The following is a 27,243-nucleotide window of genomic DNA, read 5'->3' on the forward strand; positions in this document are numbered from 1 at the left end:
TGCCTCTAAGTCCTGAATAACCCCCGGCCAAAGCTCTTGATTAGATGAACTATTAAGTGTACAAACCATTTAACAAAATTATCGGGGCACTAACCTGCACCCCTGTGTAGGATAGGGTAGTAAAGTATAATGCATTTAGGGACAATACATCAAATTAATTCTGTGACTAATATAGTTTGTGTGTTTAGGCTACATATACCATTAAAGTAATGTGTGGCTGGTAAAAGAATTGTGTCTTCATATTCATTGTCTTGAATATTTTTTTAAAATGCAGCCAGATATCAATGAGGATGAGGGAACTGATTATTTGATATAAAATGTCTAGGCCACATGAAAAGATACACAATTACACTGCTGTGATGGCTATGCATAACACGTATTCTGTCCAGCTGATGGGGGCTCACAGTTATTTTATGCACTGCTTTCTGCTCTCCACTCTCATTTTCTGTGTTTCTCTATAACCCTCAAGTCAAATGGACACTTTCCTTCATCATGCTAATAATCATACTGGTCGCTGCCTCGTCCCCTATCAATCAATAGCTCTGCTGCATACATACATTTTTTGTTGAACACTTTTATTAAATACTTTGATGCATCATACATACCAGTTTGTCCCATATTTTTTTAAGATTGGGTTCATTTTTTGTGGTATATGCCATTCAGCACTGAAAAAGTTAACCACTACTGCATTGCAATAATATTTATATAATAAGAAGCCAGACACTCAACCTGCCTTTCAGATAGCATACTGTTTTAGAAAAAAACAATGTCGTTACTAAAATACTACCTTCCCAAAACCAAATAATTGCTTAGTGTTGGCAGCCTTGATTAGCTGGCTGTAGGGAGCGGCTCCCATCCAAAACAGCATTTAAGGAATCCATTATCAAGTCAAAGCTAGAATAGTTAATATGGTATGGTTGAGCTGTGGTGATCTATATTGTGGACAAGTGGCACTCATAATATTATCTTATACTATTTTGTTCTTGTGTGATTTTAACCATGTTGTCCTCAGAAAATGCTGCAACCTTTTCTACACTGGCTGTTTCAACAAGGATGATGATCTAAGTAGAATAACTGGCGATCACTTGGAATTTCTACCTGACACATCTGTGCTTGTGAGTGAGATGTCGGTATACATGGAAGTATTGGGGCATCAAAAACTATCAGTGAGGCTGAGTTAGCCTGTGGCAGTCTCCCTAACTGCCTGTTGTGCAGAGGCTGGGAGACATCAAACTCAAGATGAAAGAGAAGAAAGGAGGGCAAGTTCACAGTGCGACTGTTCCTGATAGAGCAGATTCATTAGCACAACATTCAGGCTGGAGATTTGTTATCTGCAGTTTCACGAGTGGACATTTTTGTGTGCTGTGGGGCTTAAACATTCTCCTCTCCCATGTAATGCTGGAAGTTGCAGCCAGAGCAAATAGGCATGCTGCACACAGAAGTGTTTTATGGGATGCTTTGCTGCATAGAAAGGACAGATATGCCTGTAGGTCACTGTTATGGTAAAATACTGATTCATTATTATTGTGATTATTTTTGTTTCAAATGACACCTTGCTACAATATGCATTATGTAATACAACAGTTCTTCAGTATTATTCTAATAAAGTATTGTTTCTTTATTGACAGTGTCACTTATTATAAAACCACTACATAGGTAAAAGGATTAGTTCTGCATAGGTAAAAAAAAAATGTATCACTGGTCACAAAATTACAATTATACCACTATACCTTTTACCTGCCACATAGATTTTAAGCTATTGAAAATTGGTGCAGTTGCTAATGGAACAGTAAAAACGTAAATAAATGTTTATCGCTGGAGTGTAATTGGACTTGCTTACATGTAACCTCAATTGTCTCTTTAACTACAGCTAGCTCAATCCCTAACCCTACCTTTGAACTTTAGCCCCCATGTAAATATTAACCTAATCCCTAAACCTAACTAATAACCCCAGATTCTGTTAACACATCCCCTAACACTTTCTCTAATATTTATCTCTTTCTGTAATACTAATCCCTAAACTTTAATTCTCAGCCTAACGTCTAACACCAGCTTTTTTCAACACAAACCTTAACCCTACTGCACTGCTATTTCTCAGCCTTTCCTGTCACTCTCGCATAGTCCCTAAACACCAACTTCAAGCTAAACTTAACTCATAATCCATAAGCATTACCATAAAATATTTATGTCCTAAACCTGATAATTATTTTACACCAAATACACTAATAGCTCAATATATCAATGACCAAATGTTTAGTGCTGACATACAGTAGGCCAGGAAGTCAGCATCAAAAAAACCCACAATCAACTTATCTATGCCAAGATTAAACACACAGGATGTAGAAGCATGTCTTCATGTCAGGATTTATATGTAAAGGTCGACATTCTAAGGCAAATTAGTATAATATAAGATTTAGCAAGTTATCTTCAGAAATGTTCTTTTTGAAGTTGGATATCTAAAATATCAATTCTGACTGGGTTTAACATTTACATGCTGACATTTCATTTGATACTGTCTTTTTAAAAACCTTAGCAAAGTCACTTTAAAGTCTCATAACAATTCAGCCTTTTCCATCTTGCTGTAGCTTGACACTTTATATGTATGAAAATCTGAAATATTATTTTCTTTCTCATTCATTGGGAGACTCAGGAATTAGAGACAATTGGGTTATAATGCCACCCACAGGAAGATTTGGACACAGGCAAACAAAAAAACAGTGGCCAGCATGGTGTAACCCCTCCCACTCCCAGCATGCCTCTGCTTTTTTTTTGTCTTTAGCTTATGTCTTAGGATAATTGGTGTCTTATCTCTACTGAGGGGTGTTTAACCATTTTTACTGGCCAAATTTTCTTTTTTCCAAGATAATTTTTTCATCAATCAAGACTTCTCTGCACAGTGCGTGAGCTTTCCTTTTTTGCAGTTATCTAAATATGTGTATCCTCAGCGATAGTTTTGGGGGCTGTACCTGGACCCCCTTGGCTGAACGATTTTAAGGCCTGCCTAGAATGTGACCTCTTCACAGGGCTCCACATTGCGGCACTTTTCAAACCTTTGTGTCATGTGTTAATTAGCTCCAGAGCACTTTCTATGTCCAGAATTGTGGCACAATTTATGGTGTAACCTTGCGTAGGTCATGTGGACAAAGCTACTTTGTTTATTGACTTTGTTTATTGGGACAGCCACATGCCACCATTGTCCCTATTTTCCTGTGGTTTGCCGAGGAAAGGGTTACAATGCTGAGAAACTTGGTCACAAGTTTAAGTGTGGCACTTGCACACTCTGCACACCTGTTCTATAACATGCAACACATGGGGACCAGTCCCACTCTACCAGATCCCTCCAGCTCATGGTCCTCTAACAGTACTAGGGCAGCCTGCAATGTCCCTTCTGTGTCCTGACATGCTGTCCCCTGCCTGAGAGTCTTTTTCAGATCTGTAAAGTATAGCCCCTCCTTAGTTTTACCCTGGGAGCATTTCACCAAAGTTATGGATAATTTAATGAGCCAAATTACAGTCAAAAGAAATCCAACATTTGCTGCAACACTTCACCTTTATTACATAGTTATATAGTTGGTAAGGTTGAATTAAGACACCAGCCCATCCAGTTTAGCCTGTGTAGCTGTGCGTGTTAATAATAATTTCCCATATCCCTGTATACTGTGCTCGCTAAGATACACATCAAAGAGTTTTTTTAAAATTATAAGTACTTCCTGCTGACACCAACAATTGTGGAAGTGAATTCCACATCCTTACCTGCCTGACAGTGAAAAAACCCCTACATAGTTTAAGGTAAAACCACTTCTCCTCCAGTTTCATTGAGTTGCCCGTGTCTTTTTCTACTTTCTGAGACTGAATAGTTTATCCCCTTTATTAGTTCATTAGGTATTTGTATATTGCTATTATATCTCCTCTCAAGCGTCTCTACTACCAAGAGAATAGGTTTAGTGCTTGTAGTTGACCCTCGTAACTGAGGTCCTCCAGCCCCCTTATAAACTTTGTTGCCCTTCTTTGGACTCTCTATTAAACCTCATTTGCCATGAAGTTGCCCACCCCAATAATTTATTGAGGCCCTCTTGTAAAGTTTCTGTATCCTACTGTGAAGTTATTGCCCTGTTTATTTTTGTGTCATCAACACTGAGATTGAGCTATTAATACCAACCTCTATATAATTTATGAACAAATTAATTTATTGATCCTTCATGCAAAGGACATTACAGACAGTGCAGGGTACAGTAAAGATTGATGAGTTTCATGCTCTGACTAGTGCCTACTCATAACCTTTTGATTGTGTATTTGCAGACGAGTTGTGCTAGCATGTTAACCTAAACCCTGGCTATGCTGTGGATCTATGGCTAATGTGCTCACCTGGAGCAGCTTTCTCTTCAGCCAAAATACAACATTGATTGCTGACTGTTACCACAGAGGCCATAAGCATACTTTAACACCTTCTCATGCTGAATCATTACCTTAACTACCTGCAGCCTGCTGGGTCATGTTGTCTTTTAGGATTCATAACTTCCAGGCCTAGAGTGACCATTTTCACTATTATTAATGTGGTCCATGCCAACTTAAAAATGGAAGGCCACCCTTCAGCTTCATCTAGCTACCTGCCCAGTATTTCTTAGATGTCCTAATATTACTAACACTTTTCCGATGCACCCACTACTCCCAGACATCCTGTACGGAGAGTGGAAAACTCCTTTATAAACTGTTCACATCTCCCAAACATTTCACAGGACAGTATCAATTTGAGGATTCTTTTATTGAGAAATGGTTCACTCCCAGCGCCCTAGCTAGTTTGTTTCTTTCAACCTTTCTATGTCACTGTATACATTAGTAGACCCCCATGCAGGTCTTTTGGTTTAAGAAGTTATTGCCCAGTTCCTGTGGCAGAAAGGCTTTAATCCAACCTTTTCACAGTTCCAAAACCAAAGGGGGGCATCTGCCCAATCCTGGATTTTAAGGCTCTCAATGTTCATTCTGACCCAAAAATTCTGCATGGAATCCACCAGATCTGTCATAGCCTCCCTCCATTAGTGGTACTGTCTGTCCTCTGTAGACCTTTATATTTTGTACTTTGTTGTCCCTATTTTTATCATATCAGAAATGGTTTCACTTAATTGTGGTAATTGTAGAACCCTATCACTCCCAGTCTATGGTCCTGACAATCTGCCTTTTTTATCTGCACCCCAATCTTCACCAATATTCTACACTTGTCAAATATCTAGACAACTCCTGTTGAGGGAACAGTTGGCACAAAACCTGACTGACAATGTGTTTGAACCAACTTTTTGCTTGGATATATGGGTCTGATCCTGGGCACAGCTCAAGCCAGAGATTTTCTTCCTCAGGGCAGGTTGGGGGGGGGGGGTAGACCTAGACATGTTGTCTGTGCAAGGGACTGGAGAAATCTCATCTCCTGATTAAAATTATGGAACATTCTGGAGCTCTGGGCGATTTGGTTTTCCTTACAATGCAATGGAATATATCAACCATCAGGGAGGAACCAGAAGTCTTGCCACAGTGACATAAGTACTACCTGATCTATGCCTTTCCTTCCCTAAAGCATCTACCTTATCTGTCCCACTGGATCAATATGATGTGCATTCTGGTTATACTCATAGCTCTGGACTAGCTCAGTAGGATGTAGTATCATGAACTGTACAGACTCCTGGCAGATGCTCTGATCATCAGGACCTTCTGTTGTAAGGATTGGTTTACCATCCTACTTCGTGGTTTCTGGCTTTAACATCATGGCTGTTGAAAACGAGGTCATGAATGATAGAGGTCTCTCTGAATCAGCAATTTCTATTAAGTAAAAGCAAGAAAGTGTATTTCTCGCAAAATTTACTTTTGTACATGGAAGATATACTTCACGAGGAAATAATCTTTTATCCCAGGCAATACTCATTAGGATTAGTCCTTACCTTTTTCAATCAGGCTTGGATCGGTATTTAGCCCTGAGTACCATCAAGGATCAAATTGTGGCTCTAGTGGTCTTGTTATAGAGACTGTTAGCCTCTCATTCTTTGATTAAGACCTTTGTACAGGATGTCTCTCATTTGATTCTCTCTTTCTGTGTGATTTTAACTATATATATTTTTTTTTTTGGCACTGTAAGAAACCACCCTATGAACCTATTAGACATATTCCCCTTTCCACACTTACTCACAGGGTTGGTTCACTTGTTGTTAGTGCCTCTGCAAGGTGCACATCTGAAATGGCAACCTTGTCTTATAAATAAACATTTCTCATTTTACATAGAAACAAGGTGGTGTTGAGGTCTAGAGCCTCTTTCTTTCCTGAAGTTGTTTCAGCATAGCATCTTAGTTAGACCCTATACCTACTGTATGTATATCCCCCTATCCATCCCCAGTACAACAGAAAGAGATTTGCCTCCATTATCTGGAAGTAGTTTGTGCTGTTTGTGTCCACCTTGCAGTCACTACTTCCAGTAGAAAGACTGACTCTTTGTTATGTTGGGTGGTCCCCACAAAAGGCACAGCTTCTTGCTCCACCATTTCTCGGTGGCTCAGACAAATAATTTCTTAAGCCTATAGTCTTAACTATCAGGATCCATCCTTTCCTGTGAAAGCCCATTCTACTAGATTTGTGAGTGCTTCTTGAACCTTTTGGCATCAGATCTTTCAGACTGCTACTTTTCTGTTGTTTATCGTGAGCCTGTTAGCATTTTGTTTGCTGCATTGTCCACCCCTCAGTTGAACTTACAGGTCAGTAGATAGAATTTGTAAAAACCATTACCAGTGTTATATTCTGGTGTAAAGAGCCTGATGTGTGATGTCACCAATATCCCTTTTCCCAGCTAAAAGTATATAAGTCTTAAAAAAAAGTGAGGAAAGATGAAATTAAGCAGCAGAGTTTATTTTTGCATTGTAATATTTAAATATTTCAACTGCAAAATACAACAGGAAATTAAGACCTTGTGTTGAACTGCCAATAGCACCAGTAGTGCTGATAAGAAATTATATTACCCTCAAACACCTAGACATAATATTTACTTTAGCATAAACATGTCAAAAGAGCAAAGGGACTAAACTATCTATGTGCAACAACTTTTTTATACCCAAAAACAATATTTCTAAGTTTTAGCTATCTTTATCTGCTCATAGGGAGCCACTGGATCACAAATACAATAACAAACAGGAAGGTATTACTATGGAACCTTAAAAATCTCTCATAAATACTTGCATCCAATGTTGTTGTGGGATACTATCTGTCATTGCTACAGTGTCCAGTATCAAATGCTCGCTATCAAGTTTTCATCAATGCTGCAATGACTTCTGACTAACAAATAAAAAAAAGGGATGGTGCTTTATTTGTAAACAGCACCATGCTTTTATCAGACAAATGGGGCTCATGCAATTAGAAATGAAAGCCATTGAGGCACATTTTACATAGAGCTTTAAAGAAGTCCCATCTACTGCACAACTAACACTGGTTGTGGGAGCCTCTAGTGTGCAAGAAGGGGAGACTGACCTTTTAGCAAGCATACTTGTCGACCATGTTGACACTATTGTTACTTTGGTTCTCTAACACATTCACTTTATTGTAAAATCTTCTGTAAATGTGTATGGAAATACAAAATAAAAAAATAAGTATATCTCTGCAATGCATTCACATTTACCAGTGTTTTGCCTTTTTAAAAATGCAGAAAGTACAAGAAGGAAATCTTCTTCACTGGAAATCTTCTCTTCCACCTACAGTGTCCTCCTGGGATTCCTCCATCAACACTATTTTACAAATATATAAACTGATTTATATGAATAGAAATTGTCCAAAGAAATGTTATAGAGTTTGCCATTAATAAGACAGTAGAACTCAATAGTGTATCTTTTTTTATGTTCTCCCCCCCCCCCCCCATCCTTTTTTTGTAGTCTCATATTCCTCTCCCCCTACTGTTTATCCTTCTTTACCTCCTATTATGATGCTCGTACGTACACTTTATTTTTTTAACTGTGACTTTTGCAAGCCCAGTCAAACCTGTATTTGTCAATATGTTGTTAATCTGTACAACACTTTAGATTCATAATATCTCACTTTGTTGAATTTGGTGATTGTTTTAAACAAAATACACATGCAGCTATCATATCAACACATCTTCGCTTACAGTCATGAAAGACACCGTGCTATGTTGGTCTATGGCAGTTATCATGCTTCTTTTACAGAGAACTTGTAACATGTCTCAAAAATCATATTGTGGCTTTGCCATAGAACCTGAAAAACACTGCTATATATGATAGCATAAAATGATCAGATGTTGCAATGAGAATCTGACCTCAACTATCTACAGACATTAGTGACAGCCATCAGGAATACATTGAACCGATGAGCAGGTTTGTGCTATTTTAACAAAACTTAAAAATTAATCCTAAAATGTATGGACACTTATGTGTACATCAGACATGTCCTGGAGAAAATGGGCTTTGAGTTGAAATATCCCAACAAAAACATTATCCTTTGCCTAAACAACAATTCTTAAGCACCTTTTATGGCCCATGGTACCTCATAACAACATTGCTTAAAATGAATCTATAATGGTCCGAACAATCCTAGATTTATGCTCAGACAAAAAAAAGGAAAAAAATGAAAAATGCATGTATGAATAAAAAAATGGGAAGACACACATGGTCTTTTTTCTGCCATCACTGTTCTTATGGTGTAATGCATTGGTAACCAACACTTCCATGCATAATTATTTTACCAGATATCTGTAAAAATGCTGAAAGATGCCATTGGCTGGTGATCTGTGTACCACACTGTCCTGACTCCCCTACCTTCAGTGTTACTTCCATACCTACTAACTGAAAATTGGGGATTCCTGCAGAGCCAAGCAGGAGTTAGCTTGTAAATGACAACAGCAATTTGTAAGTGGAAAGAGAGTTTGCCAATTCCCCTAGGAACATATCGAAACACTAAGACATGAGAGGCAAATTGAATTATTGACATTGTGAATTATAAACCTTGGTGTATATATGTGGTATATATATATATATGTGTGTGTGTATATATATATATTGGTGTGTCTTGCTAGGGGCCACACTTGATACTTTTGTTACGTGGCAAGTTGACCACCACTGGTACAGTTTTTGCAAGCATATTTATAATTTTACCTTTGAATGAGGACCTTCTTCAGATGTAGGATTTTTGAAGAGGATTGATTCCTTGTGACTGCACAAAACAGCATCTTCACACTGAGGACCTGTCACATAAATGTTTTAATTAGCCCTGTGTTAACTCTTTCACTCTTTCCTTCAGTGTGTCATTCAGGAGGACTTTAATCAAGGGAGTTTATAAGAAAGTCAATACAAGAAGCTTTCCAAGTGTCAGGGTGACCGGTATTAGTGTAAATGGCTTGTCTTCAACTTACAATAAAAAAACCCCACATTTATTTAAATGTCTTCACAAGCTGAATGAATCTGTATAGATCGCCCTCCTATTCTCTGTAGTCATTGAAGAGGACTTACAATTTATTCAATAATTCATCATATTCATAATTAATAAGGGGTGATTAAATGAGTTAGCCATGTATAACTGCAGTGAATTTAATGTGTTGAATAATATGCACATGCTTCAGTGTTCGGTAAAGGGATGGAGGTTAAAACTGTCAAAGAGATACATTTACTGATGAAGTACAATAGGACAATGTCACTGCAAGGTTTATGGACAAATAAAAGCTACAGAGTAATAAACTTTGTATAGGTTTAGGGTATTTTATCATTATTGTTTAGCGGGTTTGACAAATCCTGTCCTGTATGATTTATACATTGGCACACAATGAAATGCCACATGTTCATTATAGAGATGAGCCCAATAAAATGCTTCTGTAGCAGCTCCTGGGAATTACACCTGTCAATCTTCCATTTTACAATGAGACCTAGAATGGAACAACAGAATGGAATAATCTCTCCCTTGCTTTTTAATGTTTGCAATATTTTATCTATGGTTACCAACAAAAGACAGGTTTTATACTCTCAGTCATTCAGTTGAACATGTAATGCATATTAAAGGTAAGCCCTGTTCAGGATAGAATTGCCAGTAAATATACATCAGATTATATGCATTTAGGCCTTTTTTTAAGCTGCACCAGTACCTGAGCTGAAGGATCCAAGGTAGTTGGAAATTACTCAGTAACTGCATGTTTCACCTTTCTACAGGTTACTCTCTTATAGCAGTCTATGAGGTCGCCTCACATGGAGCTTGAGAGGGTAAAAAATAATAATAATAAAAATATACAGTATTTGGTAAGAACAGATTCTAAATTATTCACTATACATTCTCCCTATGGCTTAAAGCTTTCTCCAGCTTTTTTTTTAACCCATAAATTGCATTATGCTCTTCTTTGTAATATTCAAAGTATACGATGACTTTATAGTACAATTTCCATAGTCACTTCCAAGTAGTTATAGACATATTACTCAAAAGGAAGGATTACTATACTTTGTATAAAGTTAAAGCCAACTGCCCCTCCCCACCCCACCCCATACTATAACATAAATATAGCCTAGCACAGATCTTAGATCAGCCAGTGACCTCGTTCACCCACCATGATGCCAGCCCAGAGGGCTCTTCAGTCATCTTCACTAAACTGGTGGGCCACAGCATAATGCCTATATAATTTCTCCATAGATACTAACAGAGACATAATCTAGTTGCAGGCTTATAAATATCCCACTGCCTCCTTTAGGCTCCAGGGAGAAATGGATGCAGCCCATGTCAGAAGGACAAAAGATATATAAGTTAATGTAAGCCACAGCAAATGGAGGATGTTCCAGATGATTTAGGGTTGGTGATGGAGGACATAAACTGGGAGGGAAAAGCGAACAAAGACAATTGGCTCCAACTTTATTTAAAGCAAACCTGCACTTTTTACTTACAGGGAAAAGCCTCAGGTTTGCATAAGTCCTCTTACCACAGCAGCATAATAATATAATCACCTTTCCTGTGTTCAGTGCCAGAAGCAGAAGAAAATAGCCGAATAATGAGGAGCATATTTCTTCATGAGACAACATTGGAACTGAGAATGTGCATGGGAAAAGCACAAAGACACTTTAAAGTACCGTTTTATAGCTATAATACTACTTTATTTGGGGGTGATTGATTGCCTATATAGTAATAGTATTACTTTCCTTAGTGGTGATTGTTTATATAGATTACTTGTATATTTTCCAGGACAAATATCTGGGCAATTTTGCTGCTTTACCTGGAGAAGAAGGTATATGTTACTTTAAGCCATAAAAAATATAAATATAATTGAAAGCTAAGGTACTCAGCTTTGTGTTCTATTTTACCATAAGTAACTTCTTTCTGAAGTTTAATGATGTCCATAAGTGTTGCAATCTATGTTATTGCTGGTTTGTAATTAAGCCACTTACAGTCTTGGGAGCCAGTGTTTTTCCCATTCTTTAAAGCTGAGATAAGCATTTTAATGACTTTATGCTGTATTCAGTTGTCATGTCTCTTTCCTTTCAGCCCACATGGCAGCAGCTGGATCCAGTTCCTAGTGGAGTGGCACACACGAAGCCTGACATTGGGGGATGGCTCTTCATATTTCGGCAGTCTCCATGATTCTCTTGGCAATCATGGCTTCAGCATCATCTGCTTCAATCAATCAGGAGGATTATCCTGCCGATGAAGGAGAGCAGGCGTCTAGCAATGACAACTTAATATTTGATGACTACAGGGGCAAAGGCTGTGTGGATGACAGTGGATTTGTCTATAAACTAGGGGAGAGATTTTTCCCAGGTCACTCTAACTGTCCTTGCGTTTGTACAGAGGATGGACCTGTTTGTGATCAGCCAGAGTGTCCCAAAATTCACCCTAAATGCACTAAAGTGGAACACAATGGATGTTGTCCGGAGTGTAAGGAAGTGAAAAACTTTTGTGAATATCATGGGAAGACTTACAAAATCCTGGAGGAATTTAAGGTATGAGTATAATATATTACCTTTAAAAAGTAAAATGGACCTAGGCTTACTGTTCCTTCCTTGGGTTAAAGAGAGGCTTCAGGAACAAAGTTGAAACTTGGTAAAGCGTGGTAAAAGTGTCTCTGTCTTGATAGATATATGGTGGATGACATTGCAGGTAATCTTCTGAAAATGCTAGATGCCTGACTGTACCTTTCTTTGGTATGTTTCCATCACAGTCCTGGAACAAGCATGCTGGGTATCAGAAAAGTGTCAGAACTACTTATCTCTATACTTGTTCATGGTCAGTGTCTCAAATAACATTACAGTAAAAATATCAAACAAAGACGTCATGGAACTAGCATTCTCAAAGAGGAGTTTCTGTAATGAAAGCATTCATTAATCTCTCATGACCGTGCCCCTTTAAAGAAAAACTATAGGAAAAACTTTTTTCTCATTTTGAATAGATTAAGGGAACGTTATAACCCCTGTCAGTTTTTTTTTTTTGCCATCTGTATCCCATTGGGGAGATTTACCTTCCTTGCCTATCCCATAGCTAAAACAGGAAGGAAAAGGAAATCCCTACAAATAAGAGAATCCTTTATGGCCCACCAGGTCACCAGAAAAAGTATCCCCATTGGAAAATGTCCACTCTATAACTGTTCTGGGGACAACCCAAAATGTGGGATTTTCTCTTACTTTCACTTTCAATGTGAAAGGTAAAAAGGACAAACCCATTGGTTGCAATAAAAACCTAATAGGTGTTCCAATCCATATCCACTCTGTCCAAAACTAAAAAAAAAATGCATTTAGTTATACTTTAAATTAAAAGACCATTATAAATATTTGCATACTTTTTATATGAACCAACCTGTAGTTAGAAAAATATTGACCTCTCTTTGGAAATGTTCAGTTTGTCAGGTTGATTTAACAGCTTTAACGATGTTTAAGTAAATCATTCAGAAAAAGTATGAAGATCAGGAGTTCTCACACTAAGTTGCAGATCACTAATGCAGAACATATGGAAGCTATAGGCAGCCAAGGAACTAGCATAGCCAGTGTTAAATCAGCAATGGCATCCATATTTCTCTAATTACATGTTTGCTTTTAAGCCATTCATGGATAAATATGTAAATGTTTAAGGTGATGATCAGAATAAAAGATATTTAGCATTTGGTGGAATTATGGTAGAGGTTAAGGACATCAGTTATCTGTCTCTGAACAGGTGTTTCACATACATAACTCCAAGAGTTCTATGTATAAAAGGTTTGCCTAACAGAAGTGAAAACATTTGCACAATTCCAAAAAAAAACTTGCCGTATTCTGTTTAATATAATTTTCTCCTATAATTGAGGGCACCATCTATTGGCCATAATGCGGTAATGTTTTAAATACCTCAATCAGGAAAAAAATGCATTATCCCTACTAGGTAGCACTAGGAGATTGTAAGTTTAATTGAAGCTCTGAGGATGTTTTTCATATTTGTTGAGTGAACCTTTTATACATAGACCCTTGGGTGTTATTAGTAGGTTTTCAAAAATGCATAAAATGCAATCTTTCTGTTTTTAGCACAGTGATACCTTTAATATAGTACAATGGCCCACCAGTAATAATGGCCCACCACTTTACTGAGCTGCTTCCCTGGCTGATGAATGACTGAAAAAATGGGGGGCTGAATAGAGTGGGAAGCGCGTTACACAAAAAAGTAGCTGAGCTTTTCCTTTTCCTGAAAACACAGGGTAATGAAAGCTGCAACAGGTAAGTTCACCTCTATTCCTGAGAACATATATTACAGATTTACCCTTAAAGTGGTTGTAAACCTCTGACATGAAATATAGACAAGCCATATACCTCTGTATTGTGTGCTTGTCTTAATTTTCTTGGCACAAAGTGTCATTTTTGTTTGCTGCCTTGTTCCACTGCTATCTGCATGAGTCACTTCTGACAAGTTTTCCTGACACCAGGAAAGAAAAAGTGACAGGCGCCATTGACAAAGCCATTGATTAATAGCCTCAGCTCTGTTTCTGCGTGCTTTGTGAAGGGAGGTACATTCCCTACCTCCTACGAGATCTCACTGAATTCTGTACCTTCAGCTTCCTGCCTCCTGCTATTGAAAAATCAGACAAGCTGTATAAATACTGCACTTTGAAGGGCTGTAAATAAGATTTAGCTGCCGATAATCATGTGCCACCTATGTAGGGGGACTTGGTTCACCTCTGTCTATCACCTGAGGCCAGTCACTTTACTGGGTTTTGTGGCATGGAGGTCTAGGTCAGGTTTTCAAGGAAACAAACACACTAATGGTGAAGGTGTGTGCTGGGTTTAAGTTATAGACAGAGTTAGAGGTCAGGTTCCCAACCTCCAGAGGGGGTCAGTGTGTGAAGGGAGCAGTGAGAGGTGCATGTCTGCACATACTGTCCAGTTCAGGACAGACAGAGGCACAAGCCTGTGAGAGATGTAGCAGCTGGGAACTTCAGGATAATAAGCCAAGCTGACAGAAGTACAGCGTTTTGTACATGAGCAATGGGACTGTGTGTTTGAAGGTCAGGAGGACTGAGGCATGAGGCCTTAGCCACAGGGCCAATAAAGAGCCGGGAGGTTTATTCCCATGTTTCGTTTGTATTGATGGTGGGAACGTTTGCTTTGTTTTAAATAAACGTGGGCAGAAAAAGCCCTGAAACATACCTCTGGCGTGGAGTAAACTCATTGTTTTGCACTTCCAATGAACTTAACAATCCCCAACTTATGACAGTATAGGTAAGGGTTTACAACTACTTTACCCCGCTGGATGTGGAAATCTTACAAGAAGACCTGAACAAAATAATGGGGTGGACATCTACATGGCAAATAAGGTTTAATGTTAAAAAATAAAGGGAATGAAGGAAAGACTACAAGCATTGAACTTATTCTCTCAGGAGAAGAGACGCTTGAGGGGGGATATGATATCAATGTACAAATACTTTACTGGCAACCCTAGCATAGGGAACAAACTATTCAGTGAAAGGGAATATAAAAGGAATTCGCTAAAATTGGAAGAGAAGCGGTTTAACCTTAAACTGCGTAAAGGGGTTCTATACTGTCAGAGTGGTAAGAATGTGGAATTCTCTTACACAAGCAGTTGTATCAGCAGGAAGCATCGATAGTTTCAAAAAACTATTAGATGGGCACCCTAATGACCACAACATACAGGGGCATACAATGTACTATTGACATAAAATCAAACACACACACACACCCACACATCATAGGTTGAACTGGATGCACTGGTGTGTTTTTTCAGCCTCACTAACTATGTAACTATGTAACCTCTTGCTGACTGCCTCACGTAGCAATATGGCGGCAGAGTGGCTGTCCTGTGCCAAATAATGTACCAAGTACTTGATCTGGCATTTCCTGGTAGGGAGCATGTACGGGTGCCACAGCTGTGTTGTGAATAGACACAACACAAGCCGATCAGCAGGTGCTGGCTAATGGATGTCTGCTGCCACCTGTTGATCAGCAAGAAGAGACACAAAACAGAGCTCTGCCTATGCAAGCAAGGCAGAGCTCTGTTTTACCAGCAGGGATGTGGTGGATTTTATTTCTCTGAAAAGCAGGGAATAAAATCCACCACATCCCTAATAAAAAAAGCACATAGTTAACACGAAAACACTGGCCGGGCACACAACCCTCTGATCACCCTAGATGTTGAACGCCTTCCCAGCCAGTGTTATTAGTACAGTGAAAGTGCATGTTTTTAGCACTGATCACTGTATTAGTGTTACTGGTCCCCGCAAAGTGTCAGATTGTTCGCCACGATTTCACAATACTGTTATAAGTCGTTGATTGTCGCCATTAGTAGTATAAAAAAATAAATTTAAATTACAGTATATATATCATAGTTTGTAGACACTTAAACTTTTGCGCAAACCAATCAGTATACACTTATTGGAATTTATTTTAATTTTTTTAACAAAAACATGTAGCAGAATACATATTGGCCCAAATTTATGAAGTCATTTGATTTTTTTTTAATTTTTTGTTATTGGATATGTTTTATAGCAGAAAGTAAAAAATAATAGTTTTTTTTTTTCAAACTTGTTGAGCTTTTTTTGTTTATAATGCAAAAAACAAACAAAAAAAACCACAAAGGTGATCAAATACCACCAAAAGAAAGCTCTATTTGTGAGAAAAAAGGATATAAATTTCAGCGCTGCATGAACCACGCATTTGTCAGTTAAAGTAACGCAGTGCAAAAAAATTGCATGGTCATGAAGGGAGGCTGATCTTCCAGAGGGCAAGCAGTTAATGCACTATTCAACAAATGAGTAATAGAAACCTCTAACATTCTATTGCTACCAATCAGTGGTCACTTGTGTCATATTTTTCAAATTTTGCAATTTGTGTTGTTGACCTCCTGACAATATGTATTCGATGTGCATGTAAATGGTGTGTGTTAGGCAGGCCCCAAACTAGCAACTTTCTAATCCAGGATGATGACTGGTAAGATATACTGTATACTCACCTTCATATGTCTCCAACAAATGCTGAGATTCCCTTTAAAACTTGCCAGATGCTGCCAATAGTATACGTGATATACTGTATATCTGGCCATTTTTCCTCTCCTTAGAAGACTGGATGAACCTGAGCTGCCACCAGAGAAATTTTATAACAGATTGAAAAATCTTCCTCTACAATACTGCTCAAGAAGCTCATTATCACCTTCTAGCACAGCAAAAACCTAATAATTACAAGTTGAAGAGAAATCTCCAACAGGGATAGCAATTTAAAGCTGGAAGAGGTTCCAACCTTTTCTTTGTGGCTGTTGTGCCCCTGTTGGAGAGTCTTCTTCCTCGCTTTCAGCCACTTTAAATACTAAAAGGGTTGTATTGCTTGAGCTTACTTGTTTGTGTGCTCAGCGGACATTTCTGATGCTTTTCCTACTTTAGAGGAATAATAATGTTCTGCCAAGAAATGCAAGACATATCAGGTAGGATGTTTGCTGAGGACAAAAAAAGTCCATAGATATAAAGACTACAATTTGAGCCACAGATGATCTACCAATGTATACATGTACCTTAAGAATCTCATTGGAATCAAGTTAGCTGTTAGCCATCAAACAATGGATAGCAGGCTGGCATAAAAAGACATGCATTATACAACTAAGCAGGATAAAAACCAATAACTTAAAAAGCTGCAGGCTTTGACCACCCTAGGTCAGCAGTATTTGGAGAGTTCCTTAAAATTTCAAGGTCTGCTCACTGCAGAGGGGAGGGGAAAGTCAGTGCAGGTAGACCCTGCCATGGGGCACTTATCTTGGAATATTACAATAGCATCTAGAAAGATTTATTTTATTTGTCCCATTGAAAGGGGCATTTGATTTAATGACTATACCACATGCAAGCGTGTAACAGACATATACACTCACCAGCCACTTTTTTAGGTAGACCTGTTCAATTGTTGGTAACACAAACTGCTAATCAGCCAATCACATGGCAGCAACTCAATGCATTTAGGCATCTTGACATGGTGAAGACAACTTGCTAAAGTTAAAACTGAGCATTAGAATGGGGAAGAAAGGGGATTTAAGTGACTTTGAATGTGGCATGGTTGGGCTGGTCTGAGTATTTCAAAAACTGCTGATCTAATGAGATTTTCCCACGCAACCATTTCTAGGGTTTATAGAGAATGTTCTGAAAAAGAGAAAATATCCAGTGAGCGGCAGTTGTGTGAACAAAAATGCCCGGTTGATGTCCTCCTCCTTGGCCAATAGCATGGCCTCTCCTTTTGGCCAATCAGGTCTCAGGACCCGCTTCCTAATTGGCTGGGAGGGGAATCGGTGTGATGATAGTGATTATGCATTCGCTATTGACACACAACTGGGTGGGCTCAGGGCACAGTGCTCTGCGCCCCGAGCCCACCCTTTTTTGAAACCTATTAGAGCCTCTGGCTCTAATCACATGCTTCAGGAATCCATGCGTCCGGTGCCCTGCATGTAGATTAGGGGGCTGGATGCATGGATGGGGGGCCCTGCGCCTCCAAATGGATGGGCCGCCACTGATTATTAGGGTTGCACTGGTCAGATGATGATTAGGTGCATCAGTGCCAATACTGAGCATTTGCAGGAGTACTTGTACTCCTGCAAATGCCCCGATACCTAAACCAATACCTTTATGGTGCGATTTGAAAATAAATGGGTTAAAAATGCACTGCAAAGAATTGCATGAGATTTGAACAGGAATGCAGTGCAATTCCTATCTGAATCACATGCGGTTTCCCCCTGTCACTCCTGTGTGAACCTATGCTGAGCAGTGCGGCAAAACTGCATGCGATTCAGACAAAAATTGCACCACATTGCTGTTTAAATTGCATGTGATTCCTTGCAGTGAGATTTAGGTCAAATGACAAGTCTGATTTATGGAGGTCCCACCTTGCACCTTACAGGACTTAAAAGATCTGCTATTGAGGTCTTGGTGCCAGATACTACAGCATACCTTCAGAGGTGCCATCTAATATGCCTCAATGGCTCAGGGTTGTTTTAGTAGCAAAAAGAGCTGTTTTGGCAGAAAAAGGGCACCTACTCAATATTAGGTAAGTGGTCATAAAGTTATGGCTGATCAGTGTATATTTGCAATATACGGACAGAAATAAAACATAAACCCTCACACAATCTCCACTTCCTTCAAGTCACAAGCCTTGGTGTTGATTTAAACACAAACATGAAATGTTCTTCTGGATACTGTTTTTCTGAACAAATCACGCAGTGATATTTAGGCCTTCTTAAAAGTCTCAGCGACTTGTACCACATATGAATGCTTGCTAATGCCCTAACAGCCACACAACATGCAATCAGTTTAATTGCTAATAAAAAGAAAATAGTGTAGGAGCTGGGAGTTTCCATGGACAGCCTGCCAATTATAAGCAAGGCTGCTGATCATAACATCACTTTCAATAAGTAGGCCGTCTGTGACTTCCCTAGAGAGTGATAACAAGAGGCTCTTACTGTTGGTGCCACTCACCATTGTTGTACATGGAGATCTGTTGAGCGCTTGTAAATATTTGAATAGGGTCTATTTTTAAGACTTGTGTTCAGAAAAAAATAAGAGATTAAGGTGTCATACAGACCCCTTTGCTGTTAGCTTAAAAAACAGAAGATCTGGTGAGGGAAAGATCATAGTACAGCATATGTGCTATTTTTACTGAGAGAAGCATAGTACATACTGTTGCTTCAGGGTGGTCATATACCTGCTACCTGTCATTCTCGGACAGATATCTGTCTGTCTATGGCCATCCCTATAGAGGGAATATCAAGATTGTAGCAGAAAACAAGCATACAGTATTATAGAGTAGAGCATTTTAGTTCACTAAGCCTAAGGATGGTGTATTTTTAGTAAAGGTACAACTGTATTCTTAAGGTCTACTATTATAAACAAAGTGGTATCCTGATGACTGACTATGAAATGTAGAAAAAAAATGTAGGATGGGGATCCTTTACATTTTACATGTCATTTATTTATTTTTTTTCTGCACATTTATGGTGCATATATGCAGGGCTGCTTGAGCATTTTCCGTAATAGTTTTTGTCTACTATCAAGCGCAGGCATCTAGAGCTGCTTGTACTGTATAAAGCAGACTCAAAGCCTCATTGCCCAAATTCCACGCTGCTCTGGTAAGTAACGCTCCAACATTTCAACATTTCAGGGCAGTGTAAAAAACCCTGATCCCTCCTATCTTTTGCAGGCTCATCACTATGATTGGCTACCTCACTGGCCAATAGGAATGTGCAGGATAGGACATTGCTATGGAGGAGCCAACCATTGGGTCATTACTTAGGTTCTCCCACTGGTCATATTTTGGCAACCTCACTGGCCAATAGGAATTTGCAGGCAAGGACATTGCTACGGAAGAGCCGGCCATTTGGTCATTACCTAGGTTCTCCCACTGGTCATATTTTGTCTACCTCACTGGCCAATAGGAATGTTCAGGATAGGACATTGCTATGGAAGAGCCGGCCATTTGGTCATTACCTAGCTTCTCCCACTGGTCATATTTTGGCTACCTCACTGGCCAATAGGAATGTGCAGGATAGGGCAATGCTACGGAAGAGCCGACCATTTGGTCATTACCTAGGTTCTCCCATTGTTCATATTTTGGCTACCTCACTGGCCAATAGGAACGGCCAAATGGTCGGAAGAGCCGACCATTTGGTCATTACCTAGGTTCTCCCACTGGTCATATTTTGGCTACCTTAGTGGCCAATAGGAATGTGCAGGATAGGACAATGCTATGGAAGAGCCGACCATTTGGTCATTACCTAGGTTCTCCCACTGGTCATATTTTGGGTACCTCACTGGCCAATAGGAATGTGCAGGATAGGACAATGCTATGGAAGAGCCGACCATTTGGTCATTACCTAGGTTCTCCCACTGGTCATATTTTGTCTACCTCACTGGCAAATAGGAATGTGCAGGATAGGACATTGCTACGGAAGAGCCGATCATTTGGTCATTACCTAGGTTCTCCCACTAGTCATATTTTGGTAATGATGTCACCACTATCTTCTTCCCTTGTAGAGCTGATGACAGCTCAGGGAACTGTTATTCAGCTATGAGTACTGTTAAGATCAGTTGCATGCACCAAGTTGTTTGTTTTTTTTTTCTTTTTTTTTTTAAAGTGGAGAGTTTTTTCAATTTATTTTAGCGCGACAGGGTTTCTTAAAATCTGAGATTTTTGTGAATCTATTGTAGCCAGATTTAGCTTTTTTTTTTTTTAATGGAAGAGATTGCAATTTCATGATTATCTGCAACCAGTTTCTCTAAGAAATATAGTGGGGTGGTACTTGGAAATCTGGAACACCTAATGTGCATTTTCACATGTCATAAATGCCGCAATAAAAATAAAACCACTTGGTACAACACATCTCTTTAAAACTTAAAATTTGATCTTAGTTCACCTTTGTTGCACTGGAATGCTGTTCTTAAAAAAAACACATTATTTATTTAGTCTTTTATGGGAGGAAAGATATCTTACACCAAACTTGGCAAGGTTTCCAATGGTTTTATACAGCTTATATAAATGTACCTCTTTGTGGTATTTTATGAACTGCTATGACCAGTGTCCTGGTTATTACAACTAATCTTTCAGGTCTTTGAAATACTTTCCAAACAAGCCAAACATAATGATACACAAAACCTCAATTTTGAGCCGTTTGATCATGCATTGTTCATCATACTAAAGACTGTTTTAGTGGATTTATTTTTAAGTAAATAACGATGAAGTGAATCATTGCAACTGCAGAATAATTTAATTTTGAATGCGTAAATGACAGTACAAGAATGTACTCCGATCAAGGTTCTTAAACATCTATTATCTCAAGCAGCATTTAAGGGAGTACATTTTCATAATAACTAGTCACAAAATATGTGTGACGGGAGGCATGTTACCTAACTAATGGAAAATATTCCATGTTAGCAGCAGCATCCACAGGTGTCAAACTGGCAGCCCTCCAGCTGCTGCGGAACTAAAAGTCCCATGAAGCATTGCAAGACTGACAGTTACAAGCATCACTCCCACAGGCAGAGGCATGATGGGACTTGTAGTTCCGCAACAGCTGGAGGGCCACCAGTTTGACGCCCCTACGAGAGAGTGGGGCAAAATAAAAATATGCATACTTATTGGTGTACCTAAACCCAAGCACAAATTTTAATATATTAAAGTTTCCCTATCCATAGAATCCCCCTCTATATATATCTCCATAACGCAGGCCCCAGGTGTTTTGTAGTCCATAGAGAGAACTAGAAACAATGCCAACAGAGGGGGAGTGCATTAGAAATGATGAGCTCCAAAGCGTTCTGGTAGGATCAACAGATACAACAAAATTACTTATTGAACAGATATAATAAAATGCTTCCATTGGTATAACAGACCAAAAGGTAGCAAATAAGAATTTATTTTTAGGGTTTACGCACACATTTAAGGCAACTGTTACTACCCTATTGTTTATGTCATAAAAAACAGTGTTTCATGTCTATAGTGGGTCTCTTGATTAAAAGGGCAGAAAATAATGAATGCATACAGACAATCAAATATGAACTATTGGTTTTCAAATGAAAGTCTGGAAAATGAAATAAAAGCCTGATTGAAAAAAAATAATAAGAATTAAAAATAATTCCAAAATTTAAATGCCCCATATATTGGAACTCACTGTAGCTCATTTGTAACTAACAGTGCCATTATTTTATCAGACTGATTTCCACGCATACCACTTTAAAACAGCCCCGTTCACCATAGTATTCATTTTTGCCAATGTTACATTTTACCCAGCTGTTGCTTCGCTAAAAACACAATATTATACCCAGCTTGTGCTCCTTGCAGCACATCAGACACAGCTTGTGATGCTGCTCATTATACACAGTCTGAGCTAAACCGAGACCATCATTTAACCTATGATCGCTGTCTGATCATGTGCCTTCCCTGCTGTTGTCAGTGCAGTACCAGAGAATGTCAGTACAAGTAGAACACTACATGAAGAGAGGGAAACTTCATCTGCCTTACTGTGCTCTACACTCCTACTGGTAGTTTCTAGACTGTCATTTCCGTGACTGCAGAATAAAGCAGAGCTCACTGACTTCACACTGAATTCTTTAATTATTAGGCAACAACTTAAGCAGAAAAACAAAAAATGTTACTATCTTCTACAGTTCATGCAACAGAGCATCAGATATAAATGTTGAATGTGCAGAATAATACTTGTTATCCACTTGCAACCAGCCACCGTGTATACACTGCAGCGAAGTGGCGCTTTAGCATGAAATGACGTACCGGTACGTCATTTAGTTCATGGTACCATCATGTCATGATTGGTGGGCAGGGATGTCAATCAATGGGTCCCGGTGGACCCGATGTCTGCCAGCCACCCACGATCATCCCCGGGAGAGGCAGAGCGGCAATCTGCCCATGCACATAGAGCAGATCGCTGTTCTGCAAGGGGACAAGAGGGAGATCTTGTGTTCCTGCTAACCAGGAACCCAGATATCTGCCATCTCCCAATCAGTGCAACCCTCACACAGTTAGTAAGCACCCCCAAACTTAACTCTTTGATCATCCCTGAAGTTAACTGCCAGTGTCATTAAAACAGTAACAGTGCATTTTTTTTAGCACTGATCAATGTATTAGTGACACTGGTCCCCAAAAATGTCAAAAGTGTCAGTTTGATGTCCGTTTTGTCCGCCGCAATTTTGCAGTCCTGCTAAAAATCACGAATTGCCACTATTACTAGTAAAAAAAAAAAATTCCATAAAAATATTGCATTGTTTGTAGACGCTATAACTTTTGCGCAAACCGATCAATATACACTTATTGGGATTTTTTTTTACCAAAAAATATGGAGCAGAATACATATTGGCCCGAAATTAATGAAAAAATTAGATTTAAATTTTTTTTTTTTTTGCTGTGTTTTACAGCAGAAGGTAAAAATTCTGAAATTTTTTTTCAGAATTGTCATTTTCTTTTTTTATGTTTATAGCGCAAAAAATAAAACCCGCAGGGTTCATCAAATACCACCAAAAGATAGCTCTATTTGTGGAAAAAAAAAGGAAATTTATTTTATTTGAGTACAGCATCCCGCACGGCCCTGCAATTGTCAGTTAAAGTAACGCAGTGCCGTATTGCAAAAAATGGCCTGGTCATTAAGGGGGTAAAACCTTATGGTTCAGAAGTGGTTAAAGCAGTATGTTTTTATTAGGCTCCCCAAATCAGGCATTGGACATTTCGATAAGAGATTTGAGGCATCTAGGGAAAACCTGAAATTTGCTGTTATAAATCATTCCCCCTTCAGCTTACGCTTTCACTTACATTTAATAGTTGTTGCTTGATCTTTCCTCTCCCCTATTCTACCCCCAAAAATTAGACCTGAAAGCTCAACTCCTGCAATATAAAATAAAACAACACCAGTGCATACAGTTATGTAATATTAAACACATTAAATGCAATTTAAATACAATTCGGGTAAGTACCTGTACAGTAGAACAGGTATGTGTACAACAGAACCCAAATTGGTTGAGGGTGTTATAATATAGTACTAATTATGAATTTTCAGATGACAAAAACTGTATGTGCAGGCTATAAAATTTTTATCGTATGTGAACACAATGTCCAATTTTAATTTAATTAGTACAGTTTTCGTCCGAAAAAAATCGTAAGAGCAAGACTACGCATGCTCGGAAACTAAAGAATACACACAAAACAGTATACATGACATTGCTTCTGAAGTTGAATTCTGTCCTATGAGAATTTTCACATGAAAGTAAGCTCTTCACTTTCAACATGAGACTAGCCTGCAACAAAAAACAGACAAAAATTAGTCTGATAAACTGATCGTGTGTACGAGACTTAGGTACCACCTGTGCGCTAGCAGCTAGCACCTGTCTGTAGTCCTATTTCTGACACCGTGCTGCTAATGGCAGTTGCACATCTTAGATAAACAATTGGAAACCAGTCAATTTGGTACTAGCATAAGAGATTACCATGATCGATCACAGTAATCAAATGCATACGAAAGGTTTATTTACAAACAAACTTCTTTAGCCTGCATATGGGTCCTTTCACACGGGCTTTCCGCCTGTCGGACCCTGTTTTGCTCAGCAGGGGATCGATCTGCCGATCCCCACTGAGCTGGCGGATGACAGGGCCGTCTTCGCTCAATGTTCAGAGACAGACCTGTCAGATGCCCGCTCTGCTCTATGGGAGATCAGATGAAAACGGACCGCCTGTCGGTTTTCATCTGATCCTATGCAATCCTCCAGACGGATGGAAAATAGGGTTGGACAGGATCCAATCAGATATCACCGGGTGTCAGCGGACATGTCACTGCTGACATCCACTGCCCCATAGGGGTGCATGGAGCATCCGATCAGGTCTGCCTAAAAAAACCAACAGGCGGACCTTTTCGGAAAGCCCGTGTGAAAGAGCCCTATGGTACTGCGCATCCATGTGCACAGAGAAGACTTACAATATTACAAATAATGACAGCTTGTATAAAATTTAAATACATTGAATTTAAAAAGTTAACTGTAACTTATAAATAATATGTAAAATTATTTAAAATACAATTTTTTTACACTTGTCAGCTAATAGTAAAACATGAACAGGATGTTTACTATAACAGCGTACTAATAAAATGTCCTTAAAAAAATTGTATGTAACAGTTTTTAAGATAGGCATATTAGTCATAGAGTTGTCAAGTTAATTGATGCCTACTAAGGCTGCCTAATTTGATTGAGGTATCTAGGCTTCAATGACCTCTGTTCATCAAAGAGTTTAAGACTCCACTAATATTAGTAATTCAGTAAAGCAGTGCAAAGAACATTGAACCAACGTTTCTGGTTTCTATGAGTTGGTGCACTTTGTTGTAATTTTAATGTACTATCAAGTATTCAAGAGGACTGTCATGAAAAGAACTTGCAAGAGTTTTTCTGTTGCACACTTTTTAGTATCCATTGCCATTAGTTAGGACTGAGTATTAGTAGATGAATCACATTCATTTTAATAGTAGAGCCTGCTATCAATTAAAAAAAAAAAAAAAAATGCTACTCCCAATTTAAAGTTTAGACAAAGATCACATGGTCTTTGGTTACCAGAAGCATCGCTGTTGTTGGACATAATTAGAGAGTCATTTTTTAGTAAGACAGATCTTGCTGGACGTGCCCCAATTCACATTGACTGTGACTTCGAAATCGTGAGACTTCATCTGAAATAGCATAATTTCAAACCTGCATTTCAGTGTGACTTGAAAGACATATGTGCGGCTTTATGCACAGATGTCTATCCAAGTTGCACCTGAAATCACCATGACAGTGCAGGAACTACTTTTTCAAATCAGTGCGGCAACGCAAAGTCGGCGTTGCACTGATTTCAACAGAGCAATTGCTGGCAATAGGCTGCAAACTGTCAATTTGACCTGAAGATAAGTCGCTCCAATATGAATGGGGCCAAAGAAAAATGATCAAGAAACAATTTTTAATAGCACTAAGCAGGAAGTAGAATCTGCATACATAATAAATAATGGTGGCTGTCTAATGAACATATATAATTTCAAACAATATATAACAAACAATATATAAGAACAAGGTTTTTAATGCAGGGGTAGGTAAGAACAAACTGTGTACACTCATACGATTATTTTAATTTTGCCCACACTAAGCAAGGTAAGGGGAATATTTAAGCAGTCAGTATTTACAATTCCCACAATCCCACTGACCGAACCAATACTTCTGAGTATAAAGGAATAATACATCTCTCACAATAAAGGACTTATTGTCTCAACATACTATTTGAAGGTAAGAGTGTTATCATGTAGATGCAGGAAGGTGAGCATATCCTTGTAAATTTCTCTAAAGGTCAAAATTCACACAAGGCTTTGAAAGGCTGAATCAGGATGGCAGGGGTAGGTAAGAACAAACTGTGTACAGTGCCCCCCCCCCCCCCCCCGGAAACCAAACCTGCTATTCTGCCTAGTTTGGGCTAAGTATAGATTTGCCTAAACTTGATCTCATTTCTGTATATAAAAAAAGATTAAAGTTCCCCTTTAAAACAAGATGATCAATGTGTAGTTTCGCAAACTTTTTCTTTTTCTTCCCAACTCATCTATCATTGTTCCAATAAGTAAAGTGCATATCAATATTTAATAAACACAGAACATTTCTAAAGGTCTCACAATGATGTGATCAGCATAATAAACCAAAACTTAACCATAGAACTGTAGCTGCTTTAGTAGCAGACACCAAATGTAGATTACCCCCAAAATAAAAAAAGGTTTATGTCTTTTTTAAAGCCCATTATCAGTCCCCTTTGCTGCCTCCCCAAGTCAACCCCCCCCCCCCAACCCCACATGCAATTTTTAAAAAAACATTGTGAATACATACCTTTACATCAGAGTTGTTTTCTGCAGAATTGTAGTGTGACCCCCTGATGACATGGTGTGTCCATGACCTTCTAAGATTACAGGAAGTGGGTTGAATGATAGTGGGTACCAATCAGTCTGGGAGAACTGGCACTGGATCAGGGAGCAGTAAATCTTTAGGGGACAGTCCTGGGGAGACGGTGAGTTTTGTAGAAGAAAACATTTTTTGTTCTGTAATACGCTTGACAATTTTATTTATATTTAAACTGGAATTGGGGTTTCATTTTCATACATGCCATCTTACAATGGTGCCATCATGCCAGACTTTGTGTCAAGGTATGCCAGAGTGATTGGGTGGAGAAGATTAATTGTTAATAGGGACTTTTAGGCCCCTTAATACGGGCTTTCCAATCAGGTCCATCTGTCAGTTTTTCAGGCAGA

General features: G+C 38.8%; 1 protein-coding gene across 1 annotated transcript in view; it reads left to right on the forward strand.

Moving 5' to 3' along the window:
• VWC2L (von Willebrand factor C domain containing 2 like) overlaps positions 1-27,243 on the forward strand; it is a 296,018-nt gene that overhangs the window by 1,767 nt on the left and 267,008 nt on the right. Inside the window, exon 2 of the mRNA XM_082260931.1 lies at positions 11,491-11,945. Within this exon, the coding sequence (XP_082117057.1) occupies positions 11,556-11,945 (390 nt within the window). The 5' untranslated portion in view covers positions 11,491-11,555. The remainder of the gene's footprint in view (positions 1-11,490; positions 11,946-27,243) is intronic.

This window comes from Pelophylax lessonae (genome assembly GCF_965119305.1).
Source record: "Pelophylax lessonae genome assembly, chromosome: 6".
Classification (NCBI taxonomy): Eukaryota; Metazoa; Chordata; class Amphibia; order Anura; family Ranidae; genus Pelophylax; species Pelophylax lessonae.